The 17,443-nt window shown below is 39.1% G+C and overlaps 2 protein-coding genes across 2 annotated transcripts; both read right to left on the bottom strand.

Annotated features, from left to right (window-relative positions):
- Positions 1–7,782: 7,782 nt before the first annotated feature.
- On the bottom strand, positions 7,783–10,729 carry LOC118816294 (trace amine-associated receptor 1-like). Its single transcript, XM_036582819.1, has 4 exons — positions 10,712–10,729; positions 9,087–9,110; positions 8,496–8,736; positions 7,783–8,423 (listed from the first exon to the last, which is right to left on the bottom strand). The coding sequence occupies exons 1-4, from the start codon at positions 10,727–10,729 to the stop codon at positions 7,783–7,785; spliced, it is 924 nt and encodes a 307-aa protein (XP_036438712.1).
- A 3,652-nt stretch (positions 10,730–14,381) lies between these two features.
- LOC118816293 (trace amine-associated receptor 1-like) lies at positions 14,382–15,422 on the bottom strand. Its single transcript, XM_036582818.1, has 2 exons — positions 15,095–15,422; positions 14,382–15,022 (listed from the first exon to the last, which is right to left on the bottom strand). Exons 1-2 carry the CDS (start codon positions 15,420–15,422, stop codon positions 14,382–14,384), a joined length of 969 nt encoding a protein of 322 aa, XP_036438711.1.
- Between the last annotated feature and the right edge of the window lie 2,021 nt (positions 15,423–17,443).

Below are 17,443 nucleotides of genomic sequence, written 5' to 3'. Positions count from 1 at the left end.
GTAATAATTTCTCATAGCCTATGTAATTTAGTACCCTTCTTTTATTATGATGCAACATCTTCAGATGTTGCTCATCTGTAGAGGGGCTACAAGAGATTTCAACAAACGGTCAGATCTGAACCTCTGAGTGAAAGACGCATGGCTAGGGATGCGTGACCGGCTACACTGACCATTTCCCACAGCAGAATATAAAAGCTCAAGTATTATTTCAGTATTTCATTGTATTTCCATATGCTGCACCCTACTTTTGTCATCATAGTGCAAGTTCAAAAATAAGGCACAAAATCAAGGCACACGTGAATGTGGAAAGCACAGTGAAATAAGTATTTAACATGTCAATACATTAAATGTATTTCCAGTGCAGCTATTCATATGAAATTTGGACCAAACATTCACCAAGTTAAACTATTCACATAAAGAGATTAACATTACAATCCATGAAAGTGTAAAATGACACAGAAAGTACATGCTACCTGACATTTATTTAATACTGGATGAAGAAGCCTTTGTTTGAAAAAACAAATCTCTCACAGCATTTAGGTGCGATTTTAGACCAATGACTCCTACACAATCATTAAATCTTGAACATTCCAAGGGGCCCTTTGTAAATTATGATCTCCAGATGCTTCCACAAATGTTCTACTGGCTTTAAGCAGTGCAGTCAGCAGAAACAAATTTTTGGGTAACCCTATGAAAAAGTGGGTAAGCCAACTTAATAGATACCACTTTCAAACATGCTAACATCCCACAATGTTATTACATCAGGCTATAACCTAGTCTTGACAGCAGTGCGGCCATCACCCTGAAGAAATTTAACCTGCACAGAGTTCTGTGCAGCCATCATTGAGTCCATCCTCATATTCATAACCATCTAGTTTGGTTCCTCTACCTTACAGGAACGAGCCAAACTCCAGCGTATAATCAAGGCAGTAGAGAAGATCATTGGATGTAATCTACAACAGCAGGGTAACGAAGTATCAAGACAAAATCACAGCTGACCCCTCTCATCCTGCACATCACTTCTTACAGCTACTACCCTCTGGTCGAAGTTTCAGGGCCATTAAAACCAGCACAACCAGACATGCTGCAAACAGCGTTTTCCCCAGAGCTGTAGTGCTTATTAACCACGCTGGATACGTCACACTTTAAACTTAAACTAAAACAAACAAACCTCCCTCACTGTATTACAGTAACACCTCTGTAACATAACACTTATTTGCACTGACTGTTTAGTATGTTACATGTCACACGTGTGCACTCAAGATTGCTGAAATGTATAAATATGAGGGAAAAAAACACAGCAAACTTAAAAACCTGAAAGTAATCATCTCTCTGCTAAAGTATACTAGTATACAGTGGACAGACCCAAAAAAGACGACATGACCAAGTTCAAAACAGACAGCTGAGGTGTGCAAAGACCAGAAAAAACACCACAAATTATCATAGGTAAAAGCATACTGCTTCAAATTCAAGTGACGTGTAACAACCTTAAGGCTCAAAGCAATGGTGGATAGCAACAGTTACTAAGCAGTGCTTGGAGGGCTGAGAAAATAAGGCAGCAAGTTGGTAGGTTAAACTTCAACACCTCATCCATATGGAAAACAAACATATGGACACAAATTTATATATATATGAAATTACATTCCACAACTAAAATGTCTAAGAACAAACAACATACTGTCTTGAAACACTTTACTGTTTGGAATAGCTTTTGAAATTTATTATTTATTATTTTTCAGTATCATCATTTTGAATATTAACCAATGTACCTTTAACATGAGCAAGGGTTGTAGGTATTCCAGTGTCGAATCTTGGGAAGATCTCCTTAAATTCATAATGTAAAGCATCCTGCAACATATTTGAAGCTGCAACTGTGAAACAGCCAACCAAACGCCATAGCAGGTTACGTGACCTTGAAGTATGACAAACTTTCAAACCACTGATTTCACCAGAAAAATGAACAAGAAAATACAAACCCAATTCCAAAAAAGTTGGGACACTGTGTAAAATGTACATAAATGTAAATAAAAACAGAATGCAATGACTTGCCAATCTCAATAGAACACACAACACATATCAGATGTTGAAAGTGAGACATTTTACCATTTCATGAAAAACATGAACTCTTTTTTAACTTCATGGCAGCAACGCATTTCAAAAAAGTTGGGGCAAAAGCCTGGAAAAGTAGGAGGTTCTGATAAAAATGGAGGAGCAATTTGCAACTAACTCACATGACTGGGTATAAAAAGAGCATTTTAGAGACGCAGAGTCTCCCAGAAGCAAAGATGGGCAGAGGTTCACCAATCTACGAAAAACTGCGTCTAAAAATCGTGAAACAATTTCAGAGAAATGTTCCTCAACATAAAATTGAAAAGACTTTGGCTATCCCACCATCTACATTACGTAATATCATCAAAATTGCACAGTTCAAAAGCCTGCATCTCTGATGGTATGGGGTTGGGGCTGCATTAGTGCATTATTAGGCAGCTTACACATCTGGAAAGGCTCTATCAATGCTGAACAGTATATAGAGGTTTTAGAACAACATGTGTTCCCATCCAGACAGCATCTCTTTCAGGGAAGGCCTTGCATATTTCAGCAAGACAATACTAAACCACATACTGCATCCATCACAACAGCATGGCTTCGCAGAAGACGAGTCCGGGTGCTGAACTGACCTGCCTGCAGTCCAGACCTTTCACCAATAGAAAACATTTGGTGCATCATGAAACGAAAAATCAGGCAAAGAAGACCCAACAGCTAGAATCCTATATTTGACAAGAATGTGACAACATTCCTCTCCCAAAACTCCAGAAATTGGTCTCCTCATTTCCCAAACATTTGTAGACTGTTGTTAAAAGAAGAGGGGATGCTACACAATGGTAGACACGGCCCTGTCCCAACAGGTAAAATGTCTCACTTTCAACATCTGATATGTGTTTTATGTTCTTCTGTGAATAAAACATGGGTCTATGAGATTTGCACATTTTTGCATTCTGTTTTTATTTACATTTATTTACACAGCGTCCCAACTTCTTGGAATTCGGGCTGTACTTATATTTTATATATGCATACAAGAACAAAAATATATTTTTGTTTCATTTTATTTTTTTGTTTAGATATTAAATATTGTGGCATCAGACACACTGGGCTGTATTTAGTGTAAAAATAACATTGCTCTTGCTTTTTGCTGTGTGTAGTTAGGCACTGTGTTCTTAGCTGGTCCGGGACTCTTATTTTGAAGGACTCCGGGGGGTGTAAATTAGCGAGCTTCCATAGCCCAACTGGCTAAGGCAGAAAAACAGTACAGCCTGAGCTAGTCTGTGTGCTGTGTGTCCACTTTGCAGCTGTTTTGAACTGAATTTCCATTAAAGCTAAGTTGTGGGCAACATTTTTAGGTGTCCGAGTGTGTGTTTTCCTCGTCTTCCACTTGAGAGAGCAAGTTCAGTCCCAGAGCAGAGAAGCAGGCTTGTCATGATGATGTCTCTCTGCTGCTGCGTGTATGAGGTAATTAGATCGGTCAACGCTGCACTAACGATGTGCTCACTGCAGATAATAACGCAACAACAATAAAAATATGATTTATCTTGCAGCCCTATTTTGTGTTATGTGGTTTAAAGTGTATAATGTAGTTTTGTAGGACAGCATATTCTGAGAAAAATGTTCCTCCCACAGCATCTTTGAGATTTTATGTTTGGCCAACTGAGTGTCCTGGAGACAAGGTTTATGTGCCTCAAGGTGTCAGAAACCATCTTATGCAGTGAGTTCATACATCACCCAGCTCTGGACATCCCGGTATTCAGCAGACTTTAGGTCTGGTAAGAAATAAACTTTGATGACCCACACTGAAAAGTGATGTGACAAAATCTGTTAATGATTATATTGTCTGCGCACAATCTAAACCCCTAGACAGCTGTCAGCAGGACTCTTAGATTGCCTGTTCCGTGCCATCCCTCGTCCCATATCAGCGTGGATTTCATAACTGACTTGCCCCCATTCCAAAGTAATACCACTATTCTTGTGGTAATTCACAGGTTTTCTAAAGCAGATTGTTTAATCCATTTAATGAAACTGTCTACTGCCATGTAAACAGCAGAAGCCTTGCTTGACTTTGCTTTTAGGCTCTATGGACTTTCTGAGGACTCACAGTTCACAGATGAAATGTTCTCTCCTAAACATTAATACAAGTTTAACCTCTGGACATCACCCCCAATCTAAAGGACAGGTGGAATAACTGAACCAAGAGATGGGGAGATTTTTACACTCCAATTGTAGCAGGTCTCAGATGAACTGGAGTTGATGCCTGTCATGTGCAGAATACACTCAGGACTCCCTACGCAGTTATACCATTGTTATAACAGACAAACTGCAACCTGCTCCTGCTTGCCAAGTCCAAAGGTCAGGCTGTCCATCAGAAACTATACGCTCAAGCTCCCTTCCTGCAAGTTAAATCCCAAATATATTGGTTCTTTCCCTATTAAGCAGATTATTCATATTTCATATCATTTACAGCTGCTAGCCTCTGATTGTAATTCTCTCACTTTCCATGTATCATTGCTTAAAACTGTGTCCTCTTCTACTCAGATTTTCAGGAATGCGGTGGAGATTCACCCTGATTCACAGTTGGACGGCTCTCTGGCATTACTCTGTTCATACACTCTTGGACTCCAAGGTGCTGGAGTAGAGGAATGTACTACCTGGTGGAAAGCGTCAGCGCCGGAGTCATTGGAGCAGTAGAAGTCACCCATAGGGAGGGGGATTGTCATATCTCAGACCAGATATTCCCTCCTCAACTGCAGAGGTCGCTTTTGCCTGAATTTTAACAAGCCTTTCGCACCTGTTTGCTAATTTAGCCTTCCTTCAACAGTGTTTGCCAGTGCTCCTTGTGAAGTCTTCCCAAGGTTTTTCCTTGTTAGTTATAAGTAGTTATTATATCTGGTTTCTCTGTTTTTTGACACCTGCCTAAAATTTTGTTTTTCTCAGTTTGGTTTTCCCTTGTGTTTTGATTTCTTGATCTCATGGTTTATCATAGCTGTCTATGGACTGTTTACTGGGCAGCTGCTTGGTGTGCCCTTGTCTCTTTAAAAGACTTCTGCTTGAATCGTGGTGTCTCAACTTTGTAACAGGAAGTTTGACAAAGCTTATAACATCATTCAGGTACATTATTTTTGTATTATGATTTATTGAAAAAAAATCACTTTTTGTATTTTATATTTTGTTTTAAAATTCAAAAACTAAAAATGTGACTGAAACAATGAAAAAACAAGGCAACCTTAAACAGCTTTCAAAACTGGATAAGTTTGTATATTCAGCTCCCAAACGATTATTAAGTGCTGTTAAAACGAAAAGCGATAAAACAGTGGTAAACATGCTCCTGCCCCAACTTCTGTTGAATGTGATGCAGACATTAAATCTGGAATAAGCGTACATTTATGAAAAACAATAAAGATTATAAATTATAAATAAAATATTGTGTTTCTGTACCATTTTCAATTTAATATGTCAAACAGAATTGACTAGTCACTATGTTTTTATTAGTTTTTACAAATACTGTCCCAATTTTTTTGGAACTGGGTTTGTGCTTGATTAGTGCAACTTGTATTCTCTATGAAAAATTAAAAAATGAGACTGGTCTTCATATTGCCTGATTCTCAACCACTCAGTACCACTCAGGTCAGAAATTACTGTCCTTGTGGTTTTCATCATTATACAGGGTGATTCAAAAAGATTCATCCGATTTCAAAACGGCATATTTTTACAACTGTGAGGTGCCTAGGAACCAATCACATACCAATTGGAAGGGGGGCTCATAGAGTTTCTGACTGTCACCGGAAGATGGCTCTCTTCAGTCTGAGAGGAGATGCGACCCCTGAGCAGAAAGCATTCTGCGTTCTCCACTTCAATAAGAGTGAATCCATCATAACTGTGCAGTGTGATTTTCGACAGCAGTGAACCTCCAACAGCTTGTCCGTCGTTCATCAGTCGGTTCCACAACACTGGATGATCTTCGAAATCGCACTGAAAGAGCCGTGAGTGCAGCAACACCCGACATGCTCAATCGAGTATGGGATGAATTTGACTATGGCGTTGATGTTGTCCGTACAGCTGGAGGAGGTTCATACTGAGACCTTGTAAAATTACATAAACCATTTACTGCATTGTTCTGTAATGATTTACCAGTGAAATAAATCATTTTGAAAATGGATGAATCTTTTTCAATCATCCTGTATTTCACTGAAGTATACGTCTGTAACTATACTACATATATTAAAACAGTGGAATAATTAAGAAATACAGGGATCTGAAGTGGGAAAGGAACGCGGTCTCCATCGCCAAAAGAGCAAAGCATGAAGAATGTTCTTCCTGAGGCAGCTGAAGAAATTCTATCTGCCACAGAGCCTGATGATCCAGTTCTTCATAGCAATCATTGAGTCCTGCCTCACATTATCTATAACCATCTGGTTTGGTTCCTCCATCTCACAAGAACAAGCCAAACACGCATGATCAGGACAGTGCTGAAGATGACTGGATGTAGTCTGCCAGTGCTTGAGAACATCTACACCAACCGGGTAATGATGCGTGAAAGCAAAATAACAACTGACCCCTCTTATCCTGCACATCACCTCTTACAGCCACTTCCCTCTGGTGGAAGATTCAGGGCCATCAAAATCAGCACAACTAGACATGCTAAAAGCTTTTCCCCCAGAGCTGTAGTGCTTATTAACCACAGTGGACACCTCACACTTTTAATTTAAACTAAACAATAAAACCTCCTTAATGTATTGCAGTATAACTCCTCTGTAACATAATACTATTTGCACATCTGTACAGATGTCGTCACAGATTTTTCATTTATCTAAGTAATATGGTTGGAATAAAAACCTGACTGAAACTTCCCACTAACTTGTTTGATATTACATACACATTTAATTGTTTGAAAATAACTTTTCCTAAGACCTTACATAAAAAAGGAAGACGAGAAATTGGTCAAAAATCATATAGCATGGAAGGATCTATGCTACGATTTTTCAAAGCACCATCCACCACACTAGCTGACAAGTTAGGGTTGGTGGATCAATGGTGGAAAAAAGGACTTTTATGAGTACCCTTTTATGTTCCATTTGACTGGAACAAAAGTGTCAAGGGTTTCCTTTAATCTGGTATCTACATCAGAGACCAGATAATTACAGAAGGGAGTTAGAAGTGTATTTAATGTCTTATTATAAATATCTGTAAAAAAAATACTATTTCGCTTGAGAGAAGTGTTGCTAAAAAAGGTTGACCACAACATACTCAAAGGATAAACTGACCAACCAGGTAGTATTTTTACAGTTAAAGTCACTATTATAAAGGCATGCTACTCCTCCTCCTTGCTGGCCCTGTCTTACTGTGAAAAACTCAAAATCAAAAGGCTTTCAATGCTTCACATTTCTGAAATTTTAATTGTGTCTATTGTAGACATCGATAATTAAGGTGGAGACGTACTGTCTGCAGTACTGAGGGGAATTATTATATACATTCACTTCTGTTTCTTACAATATCTGTCCTGTATGAATATGCAAGACATCAAATGCAGATACATAATTACATATAGAAAATACAGTGTAAATCAGTAATTCTATATGTTATTTCTCATTTCTATTTGAGAGAAAATTATTGTATCGAAAAGGGCAAAAGCAAAAGGTACGAATAAAAATACAAAATGGCTTTTTAACAAACACTCTACCGGTGTTTGCTAAAACAAGCTACTGAAAGAACTGCAAAAAAGCTCAAATATATATTCTAGTCTGAAAACAACTGCATACTTGAAGAATTATTCTTGAATATTTTGCCATACAAAATAATCTTGAGGGCCTTCCTAAACCATGTGTAGAAGAATGCGTACACAATGGGATTACATGCTGAATTAGAATAACCAATCCAACCAAAGAAATCAAACAGTTGTGGTGGGCCACTCAAACCATGGTATATGACAGTAATACTGTAGATTAAAAGTGGTGCCCAAGATAACAGAAAAGCTCCCATAACAATGGCCAATGTTTTAGTGGCTTTTCTCTCTGCTTTACTAGCGGTTGCTTGCCCTTTTGACGTATTCATCTGAGAAAGTGTATTATGTATTGAACGTGATTGTCTCTGTGCTACAAGATAGATTTTTAAGTATATGCTAAGCATGACAATGGCAGGTATGTACAAAGAGAACAGTGAAATTACCAAAGCTGTTATGGGTCCTAGAATCATCACACATCCTCCTTCACACATGACATCACTGTAATCTTCAAGGCTCCTAATATTAAGCTCAAGAAAAATCATCCCAAATCCCACACTGGCAGAAACACTCCAACAAATAGTGATCATGAACAGAGTAGTAAGAGGAGTCATTTTACTGTGGTACAGCAGGGGGTGACATATTGCATAATATCTATCAACAGAGATAAACATAAGATTTAGAACAGATGCACAGCACAACATCAGGTCAAGGCTGCTGTGCATTTTACAGAACGTGATCCCCAAATACCAGCAAGTCTCCGCAGAGCGTATCATGTTAGGAGGCATCACAACCCCTCCTAAAAGCAGGTCAGCTACAGCCAGAGAGAGAGTGAGGTAGTTAGTTGGTGTGTGCAGCTGCTTGAAATGAGTTATGGCTATGATCACCACAAGATTTCCAAATAATGTAAGAAGTACAATGACACCAATGATAAAATATATCACCACTCGCACACTGAGTGGATAATCAATCTTTGGACAAGAATGAGGTTGATTTTCATAACAATGAGAGATGTTGTCTACGCTCCCGTTTTTGATTAGATAGTTATTTAAGTCCATTATTAATATATGTTTTTCCTTCTGCAGACAGAAATGGAATAAAAATGGAGCAGCAAAACAAATCTATCAAAATTCACTGTAACTGTCCTTGGTGTAGATTACATCAAGACCATTACATTTTATTGCAGTATACCACTGCTGCAGCTTTATGTTACATTTTAAAGCATTAGTACAATATTTCATGTAATTACATCCAAAGGAAAGCCATTGTTATAGCAACACCTGAAACCTTCAAACATAAATAGTCCAGTATCAAGTCTAACCTCTGCCTTATATGAAGGCAAAAGCTACACAGAGAAGAGAGCAGCTCTCATTTATACTCTTACACATACTCGCATCTGCTAAAACACTCCTCCATGGTAGACCCTTGATACTCTTCCTCATGTTTAACAAACCTTACATGCTACAAACTCTGAAGGTAAAGAAACACATCATTTGATAAACTAAACTTTTAAATAACAAATATGTGGAAAGTGGTAAATGTAGTTTTTTCATACTGTCTCACTGTTTATAGATTCTAGTAATATTAAATTTAATTACAGTATTTTTAACTCATATATACTCACAATATAACTCATCAGTTCAGGAGATCAAGAATATTAGCCTGTTTAGAAGATCCTTGATTAAAAATAAAACAACAAGAATATCCTATTAATGGTTTGGAGATGGCAACAGTGCTGCAGTGGATGACAGATGATGCAACAGATGAATAGAAACAAAGACACTTCATCACAGCTTTCTTTTCCTTCAGTCTTGGGGCTGAAACAATTATTATACAAATACTGTCACAGTATTATAGTCTTTTGTAGGATGGTCAATCAAAGTAAAATACCCAAAGGCCTCCTCAGTGAACTTCTTCTTTACCTAACATATACTGTGCAAAAATTCAGCCTAGTGTCTTCATCTACTGATGAGATTGCATAATATTTAGACTATACTATACATACACAAAAGTGTCGCATTGCCACATAATCCAGGGAACAGTTGTGTCAACAGGGCATATATTTGTAACTTTGTAACTGTAACTTTTCAGGCATAACTTTATGACACCAACCAGTTATAAGCTGAATTTTCACTAAGACTGGGTAAAGACTTTGTGCCTTTGAGACCGTTTCTAGGCTATGTTGACCACGTTAAACAATCTAGTACAATGGTTGTCAACTTTTTTCTGTGTGTATTAACACACCATTAGGCCATTAGCTAACGCTACAAAGCATGCAAAAAAGAAGACATATTGTTTTGTTCATAATGACCAAGTTAAGAAAAAGCTGTCCGATGTATGCAAATACTTCCACTCATTTTGAACTCCCCAGTGAGAAGAAAGATGAAGAGTTAATGTGTTTCAGGGATGAGTCAAGTGAGAGGGGAAATGGACGTCAAACAATTTTTTGTGGTTGTTGCACAAAAAAGGTTAAGAACCACGCTTTAGTGTACTGTACTCGCAAATTTTCCCATTAAGTTTATTCCCTTGTGTGGCTTTAAGCATACTATATAATCAATTTTTTTTTTTATGTAGGTGAAGTTATTTCTTCTGCTTTTTTATCTTATCTTAGTAGCATGAATTGGCGATTTAGCTGTAGCCAGTGGCAACATATACTACTTTTTAAGAGTCAAGGTACATTGTAAGATTGATATGATCCAAGTACAGCTTCAAAGTAAGTACATCAACACTGCCAATGCAGCACCCATCTAGCTAAGGTCCTACCAGCACCCTATTGCTTAGTGGCAGGCTGCTGAGAAGAAAACCAGTCTGCAGCCCATGGACAGCGTCAGCTTTTAAACAGAAGAACTGCAGCTGGCGATTCTGCATGGACTACAGGCAACTCAATGTAGCTACCAGCTTAGACCCCAACCCACTAAATTGTGATGATGCCCTTGACATGCTCACTGGCTTCTGGTGGTTCATCTCCTGAACCTGCCCATTGGTTAATAGAAAGTGGCATTGATTCCGAAAAGCAACGAGAAAACAAGCTGGAGCAAACCTGATTTATTCAGTCTCAGTCTTCAACAAATGATCGGGTGTGTTCCTGCTTTGTAGGAATGAAAACCCGCAGCCACACGTGCCTTTGAGGATAGAAGGCTGCACCTGAACACTCCTGGCCAACCTCTCTGCCCAAGCTCAAGATGATAAAGTGCTGGTCCAATTATTTACCAAGAGAACTTTGATAAGGTGCCACTGATAAGGACTCGTTGGGGCGCTCTATGATGCAGTCAGCTCACTTCAAAACAAACACCCTAAGAGTTTCACTATTATCATGGGCGACTTCAACCATGCTCGTTCAACCAAACCATGTTGGAGGAACATTCTCCCCATCCCAACAAGGAGACAGAATACACTAGGCCATGCTTACACCAACATAAAGGGTAAAGCTGTACCCTGCCCCCACCTCAGAATCTCACACCACAAAGTTGTGATGCTGTTCCCTGCTTATCTACCACTTTTAAAAATAAAAAACTGTCACCAAAAACAACAAAATGTCACCAGAGGGAATTGTTCCAGTGCTGCAGAACTGTTTCAGCCACACAGACTGGAGCATGTTCAAGGATGATGCTTCATGTGGGGATCACACAGACTTGAATGAATATGCATCACCTGTCACTGGCTATATAAGAAAGTATGTGGACAACGTAGTGATCACAAGAATGGTCACCGAACAACCAAACCAAAAGCCCTGACTGAATGCTGAGGTCTGTTCTCTGCTTAAGGCCATGATGTTGCATTCAGATCGGTTGAAAAAGCAGCATTCAGGGCAGCCAGAAATGGCCTCAATGCAGGCGACAGCAGTGAGGATCCTGCCTCCCCCTGGCGACCAGATGCTGTCTGTGAGTGCAGCTGATATGAGGAGAACCCTGCTGAACATGAACCCCCGTAAAGTTGTATGCGAGGGGCGCACAACTCCAGTCCTGGAGGGCCGGTGTCCAGCATAGTTTGGTGATCTTGCTGCTCAGACACACCTGATTCAATTCCTCTGTTAACTGGCAGGTTTACAAGATGTGTTTGAGTTGGGAATCTACTCAATAAACTGTGCAGGACACCAACCCTCCAGGACTGGAGTTGTGCACCCCTGCTGTAGGCCCTGACAACATTCCTGGGCTAGCCGCTGTCATCATGGACATCTTTAACATAACCCTGGAGCAGGCTGCTGTTCCAACACGCTTCAAATCAGCCACCATCATCCCAGTGCCACAGAAGTCCTCTGGCACAGACTTAATGACTACCGCCCAGTTGTGCTAACCAAAACTGTCATGAAGTGCTTTGAGCAGCTGGTTATGGTACCCATTAAGCAATCCATTCTCTCAACAATGGACCCCCACCAATATGCCTACAGGCAAAAATGCTCCACTGAGGATGCCATAACCACTGCCAACCACCTGGGTTTTAGAATGCTGTTTATCGACTTCAACTCAGTATTCAACATTATCAGACACTATCATACTCTAGTTAGTCAGCAAACTCCTCTCACTTGGACTGAGCTCATCCGTTTGTAACTGGGTTCTAGACTTCTTCAGCAAGTCAAAATCCAGAACAGACTACCCCATTCCATCACTCTGAACAATGAAGCCCCCCCAAGGCTGTGTACCGAGTCCTCTGCTGTACACCCTGCTCACCCACAACTGCATCGCCAAACATCAGAGCAATCACATCATCAAGTTTGCTGATGACACTGGGGCTCATCTCCAACAATTCTGAGACAGCCTACAGAGAGCAAGTGAGGCAGCTAGAGTTCTGGTATAAAGACAACAATCCCTCTCTGAATGTGATCAAGGCAAAAAAGACGACTGTAGACTTCAGAAGGACACTGACGCCTCATACCCCTATGCACATCAGTGGTACAGTAGTGGAGAAAGTGTGCAGCTTCAAGTTACCAGGAGTGCACAGCACTGACAATCTCACCTGGTCCCTGAACACCTTCTCCTTAGTAAAGAGGCCACAACAGCTCCTCTACTTCCTAGGGAGCCTGAAGAGGGCTGGCCTGTGCTGACATATCCTACACTGCTTCTACAGAGGCATCATAGAGAGCATCCTGACCTGCATCATCACTGTCTGGTATGGAAAATGCTCTGTCTCAGACAAGAAAGCACTGCAGCGGGTAATGAAGACTGCCCAGTCCATCACTATGTCAAGCCTCCCTGCTGTTAAGAACAACTACACTAAACAGTGTAAAACGAAAGCATGCAGAATCAGGATCCCTCTCATCCATGACACTATTCACACCGCTCCCATCTGGAAGAAGACCACGGGGCATCAGGGCCAAGTTCTCTAGACTCATGAACACTTTCTTCCCGCTGGTAATCAGACTGTAGAACGGACCTACCTGATGGCCCCTTACATCTCACTGAACTGCTACCTCAGCCATACTACTCACTTTATCTGTTGCATTTGAACTTCATCACACTGTACACCATCTGTAGTTTTATTAATCTTTGCAGTTGTCTTATTAAAAACTATTGTTAGCTGTAAGTGCATTGATGAATTACTACTATTGCTGCTGTGGACCAACAGCTTAACTATTTTCTCTACTGTCCTGTGCTCAGTGGTTGTGTAGTGTTGATTGTGCAGTGTGGTTGTAGTTATTGTAAATTTAGAGAAGAAATTATTGCATAGTATTTGTACAGTGGGTCTTTGTTTATTGTATTAATTGTCAGTCTGCACTGTTGTCTGCTGCTGTTCTGTGTTAAAAGTAGCACCGTGCCCTGGAAAAACTATATCTTCTAAACTATATCTGTGATGAGAAGGAATGACAGTGAAGCAGACTTGGTCTCTGACTTTAAATGCACTGCTATGATGAGAAGGAACGAGTTTGACTTAACATGGAAACTGAAATCTAAAAACATCTCTATCTATTCTCAGTGACCTAAAACAATGTGGGCAGGAGGTCAAAACAGAAATAAAACTATGTTGTTGAAATGTTTAGACAGACAGGGTGTAAGTGACTTCCAAAGCACTGTGTGTAACAATTTAAAGAGATTTTAAAGACACATTTGCACTCTGGGTATACAGTTGTGGCAGGTGGTCCAGATAGTAAACTCAAAGAAATCAAAGCTACAACAACAGGATCCTAGAAGATTACTACCATTAGTAAATACACATATTATTTTGTGGAATGTCAAACTGTACATTGCTGTGGTGCTGGTATAGTCCTCAGCTTGATAAACCTTCTGTCGTTAGTGAAAAATTCAAAAGGCTATGATTTAAATTATTTATTTACATTTATAAGTATTAAATGTCTATTTTGCCTATTCAAGACGTCGTTCATTAGGCTGCAGACATACTGTATGCATTACAGAGAAATTTGCATGTCTTGCATAGTCTATTTGTTGTTACAATATCTTTGCTGTATAAATACATAAAATATGAAATCTGAACTTATATAAATATAAATACATAGCATCAATCAGCAAGAATTTACATTTCTAACTATTAATTCATATTTCATTTGGGAGGAAATTTTGGTATGGAACAGGATAAAAGCATAGTGTTTTAAAAAAAAAGGCAAAATGACTTCTTAGCAAAACTAACAAGCTACTGAAAGAAGTGAATAAGACTGAAGACATTTCTATTCTGAACACAACTCTATTCTTGAAGAATTATTTCTGAATATTTTACCATACAAAATAATTCTGAGGGCCTTTCGAAACCATGTGTAGAAGAATGCGTACACAATGGGATTACATGCTGAGTTTGAATAACCAACCCAAGCGAAGAAATCAAACAGTTGCACTGGGCCACTCAAACCTTGGTATATCCAAACAATACTGTAGATTACAAGTGGTGCCCAAGACACTAGAAAAGCTCCCATGACAATGGCTAATGTCTTAGTGGCTTTTCTCTCTGCTTTACTAACAGTTGCTTGTCCTTTTGATGTATTCATCTGAGAAAGTGTATTGTGTATTGAACGTGATTGTCTCTGTGCTACAAAATAGATTTTTAAATATATGCTAAGCATGACAATCGTGGGAATGTACAAGGAGAACATTGACATAATCAAAGCTGTTATGGGTCCTAGAATCATCGTACATCCCCCCTCACATATAATCTCAGTGTAATCCTCAAGGCTCCTAATATTGAGCTCAAGAAAAATCATCCCAAATCCCACACTGGCAGAAACACTCCAACAAACAGTGACCATGAAGACAGTAGTAAGAGGAGTCATTTTGATGTGGTAGAGTAAAGGATGACATATTGCATAATATCGATCCACAGAGATAAACATAAGATTTAAAACAGAAGCACAGCACAGCATAATGTCAAGGCTGCTGTGCATTTTACAGAAAAAAGTCCCCAAATACCAGCAAGTCTCCACAGAGCGTATCATGCTAGGAGGCATCACAACCCCTCCTAAAAGCAGGTCAGCTACAGCCAGAGAGAGAGTGAGGTAGTTAGTTGGTGTGTGCAGCTGCTTGAAATGAGTTATGGCTATGATCACCAGAAGATTTCCAAATAATGTAAGAAGTACAATGACACCAATGACAAAATATATCACCACTCGCACACTGAGCGGGTAATCAATCTTCTGACAAGAATTTGGATGATGTTCATAACAACGAGAGGCGTTTTCTATGCTCCCATTTTGAACTAGGTAATCCTTGATGTCCATTGTTTAATACATGTTCTTCCGTCTGTGTGCAGAAATTGAATAAAAACAAAGTGTTGATTAGAAAAAAACTGTACAAGTAAAAAAAAAAAATAATAATAATAATACTCTAACTATCCTTGGTGTAGATTACATAAAAATCACTGTAGAATATATATTTTTATATTACATTTTAAAGTATTTAGTATAATATTTCACATTTCACATTCATAGTAAAGCCATATTTACAGCGACAACTGAATCCTTGAAGATAAACAGTCCTGTATCAGGTCTAAGCTCTGCCTGCATATAAGGGCAACCGCCACACAGAGAAGAGAGCAACGCTCATTTATACTCTTACAGATGAGGACTCACTTCGCAAAAACACACCTCCATGCTGGACCCCTGACACCCTCCCTGTTATGCAACCAATCTCTGACTGTCCTTAAAACACAAAGCATGCTTTTTTTTAATCAACCATGCAAAGTAAAAGAAATGACTGACATTTTGTTTACCATGAAATTACTTGAGAATAAAAGTCACTTCTTTGTTTCTGAGTTCCTGAGTTCCTAGTTTCCCTGTTTTCAGTTTCCATTTTTCTAGTTCCTGGTTTTTGGTCTTTACTTTTCCTGCCTGTTTCTTGCTTTCTCAGTACGAATACAAGTGTAGTTGTTTCTGCCTGTGCTTGTCCCTGCTATGGACTGACTATCATGATAGGATTTACTTAATTAGTAAGCTTTGCATTTTATTGCCTTGCATTACAGAAAATGTTGTCGAACAAGTATCTAGTGAGGCTCATTAGGCCAGCAACACGGTGTAAAACATGTTGGACCCATGATACTCTTCCCCATGTTCAACAAATTTTGCAAATTTCAAAGAAAAAAAGGTTGTTTTTTTTTGCAAAATTTATGAAGATATTAGTAAGATACATACTTTGCAAGTTTAATATACAACTACAGTAACTGATAAGAGAAACACAAAGTATATTTCAGCTTTTAACGCTATGAAGTTACATGGTAATCGCAAGTACTACCGAACTGCTTCAAGAAGTACATGTCTATGTGGTAGTGAAGAGTAGGTCACAGGTACAGGTGACAGTGATGTAAAAACTGCACTGCACCTAGCACTCAGTACTCAGCAAGTACATTTTCTCCTTTTCTACTAATTCATTCTATATTAATTGGTACATTTACTGGTAAGTTCCCAGCAATATTATAGAAAAAGGCGTGTAAATTAAAGTATTACTTTATATGTGGTATTTACGCAGTAACTGTTTTCTTGTATTTGTTGTATGCTGAGCATAACAATAAAAAGTATTGGATGTTAATAATGGTAAAAGGTCTATGGTGTCGATATTGTAGTGTAATATAAGGACAAACAAAGCAAAAACAACACGCAGCAAACATGGAAACGTATAGTACAAGCCAAACAGTGAAACAAGACTTGCAATGCAGAGAATGTCTACATAATGTAACAAACGATTAAGCTACTAAATCCAAAAAGCAGACAGCAGAGTTCAATAGCGATACGGGGTGTGTGTTAAAGTCACACAGGCACAGCTCTCGACCACAACATAAACGTAAAAGTGGCTAACAATGGGTGCTAAGCAGTGATTGGAGGGCTGAGGAAAATGGGGCGGAACTTGATCTGGGTCTGACTGGCTTGGTGCCTGATGTTGACAGGGCTCGTCACGCCCCTGTCCTGTAGCACGGCACACAGCTTGTGTCGCATACTAGATACTGTACTGTATGCTACTGATCAAGAGTAGCATCCAGTTGTTAGTATATACTGATGCAGTATGCAGTACACAGTATGCTATTTCAAACACCTCAGTAATTCAGCCGATCCAGTGCAATCCAGAAAGTTAGCCACTGTAACATTCCAGGTAGTTGGTAATTTTGTTTGTTCATTTTGTCTGTAGGTCAAACCTGAACTCTGTAATCCAGTTAGTTGTTTAATGCAGTTTACTTTGCTTTAGTACAATACAGTTCCATTGTTGCAAAATAGATGCCAGAATATTACTAATAAATACCACATATTTACCA

The sequence above is a fragment of the Colossoma macropomum genome, unplaced genomic scaffold, assembly GCF_904425465.1.
Source record: "Colossoma macropomum unplaced genomic scaffold, Colossoma_macropomum, whole genome shotgun sequence".
Taxonomy (NCBI): domain Eukaryota; kingdom Metazoa; phylum Chordata; class Actinopteri; order Characiformes; family Serrasalmidae; genus Colossoma; species Colossoma macropomum.
The sequence above is the reverse complement of the archived record's forward strand: the minus strand, read 5'-3'. Positions and strand labels throughout refer to the sequence as shown.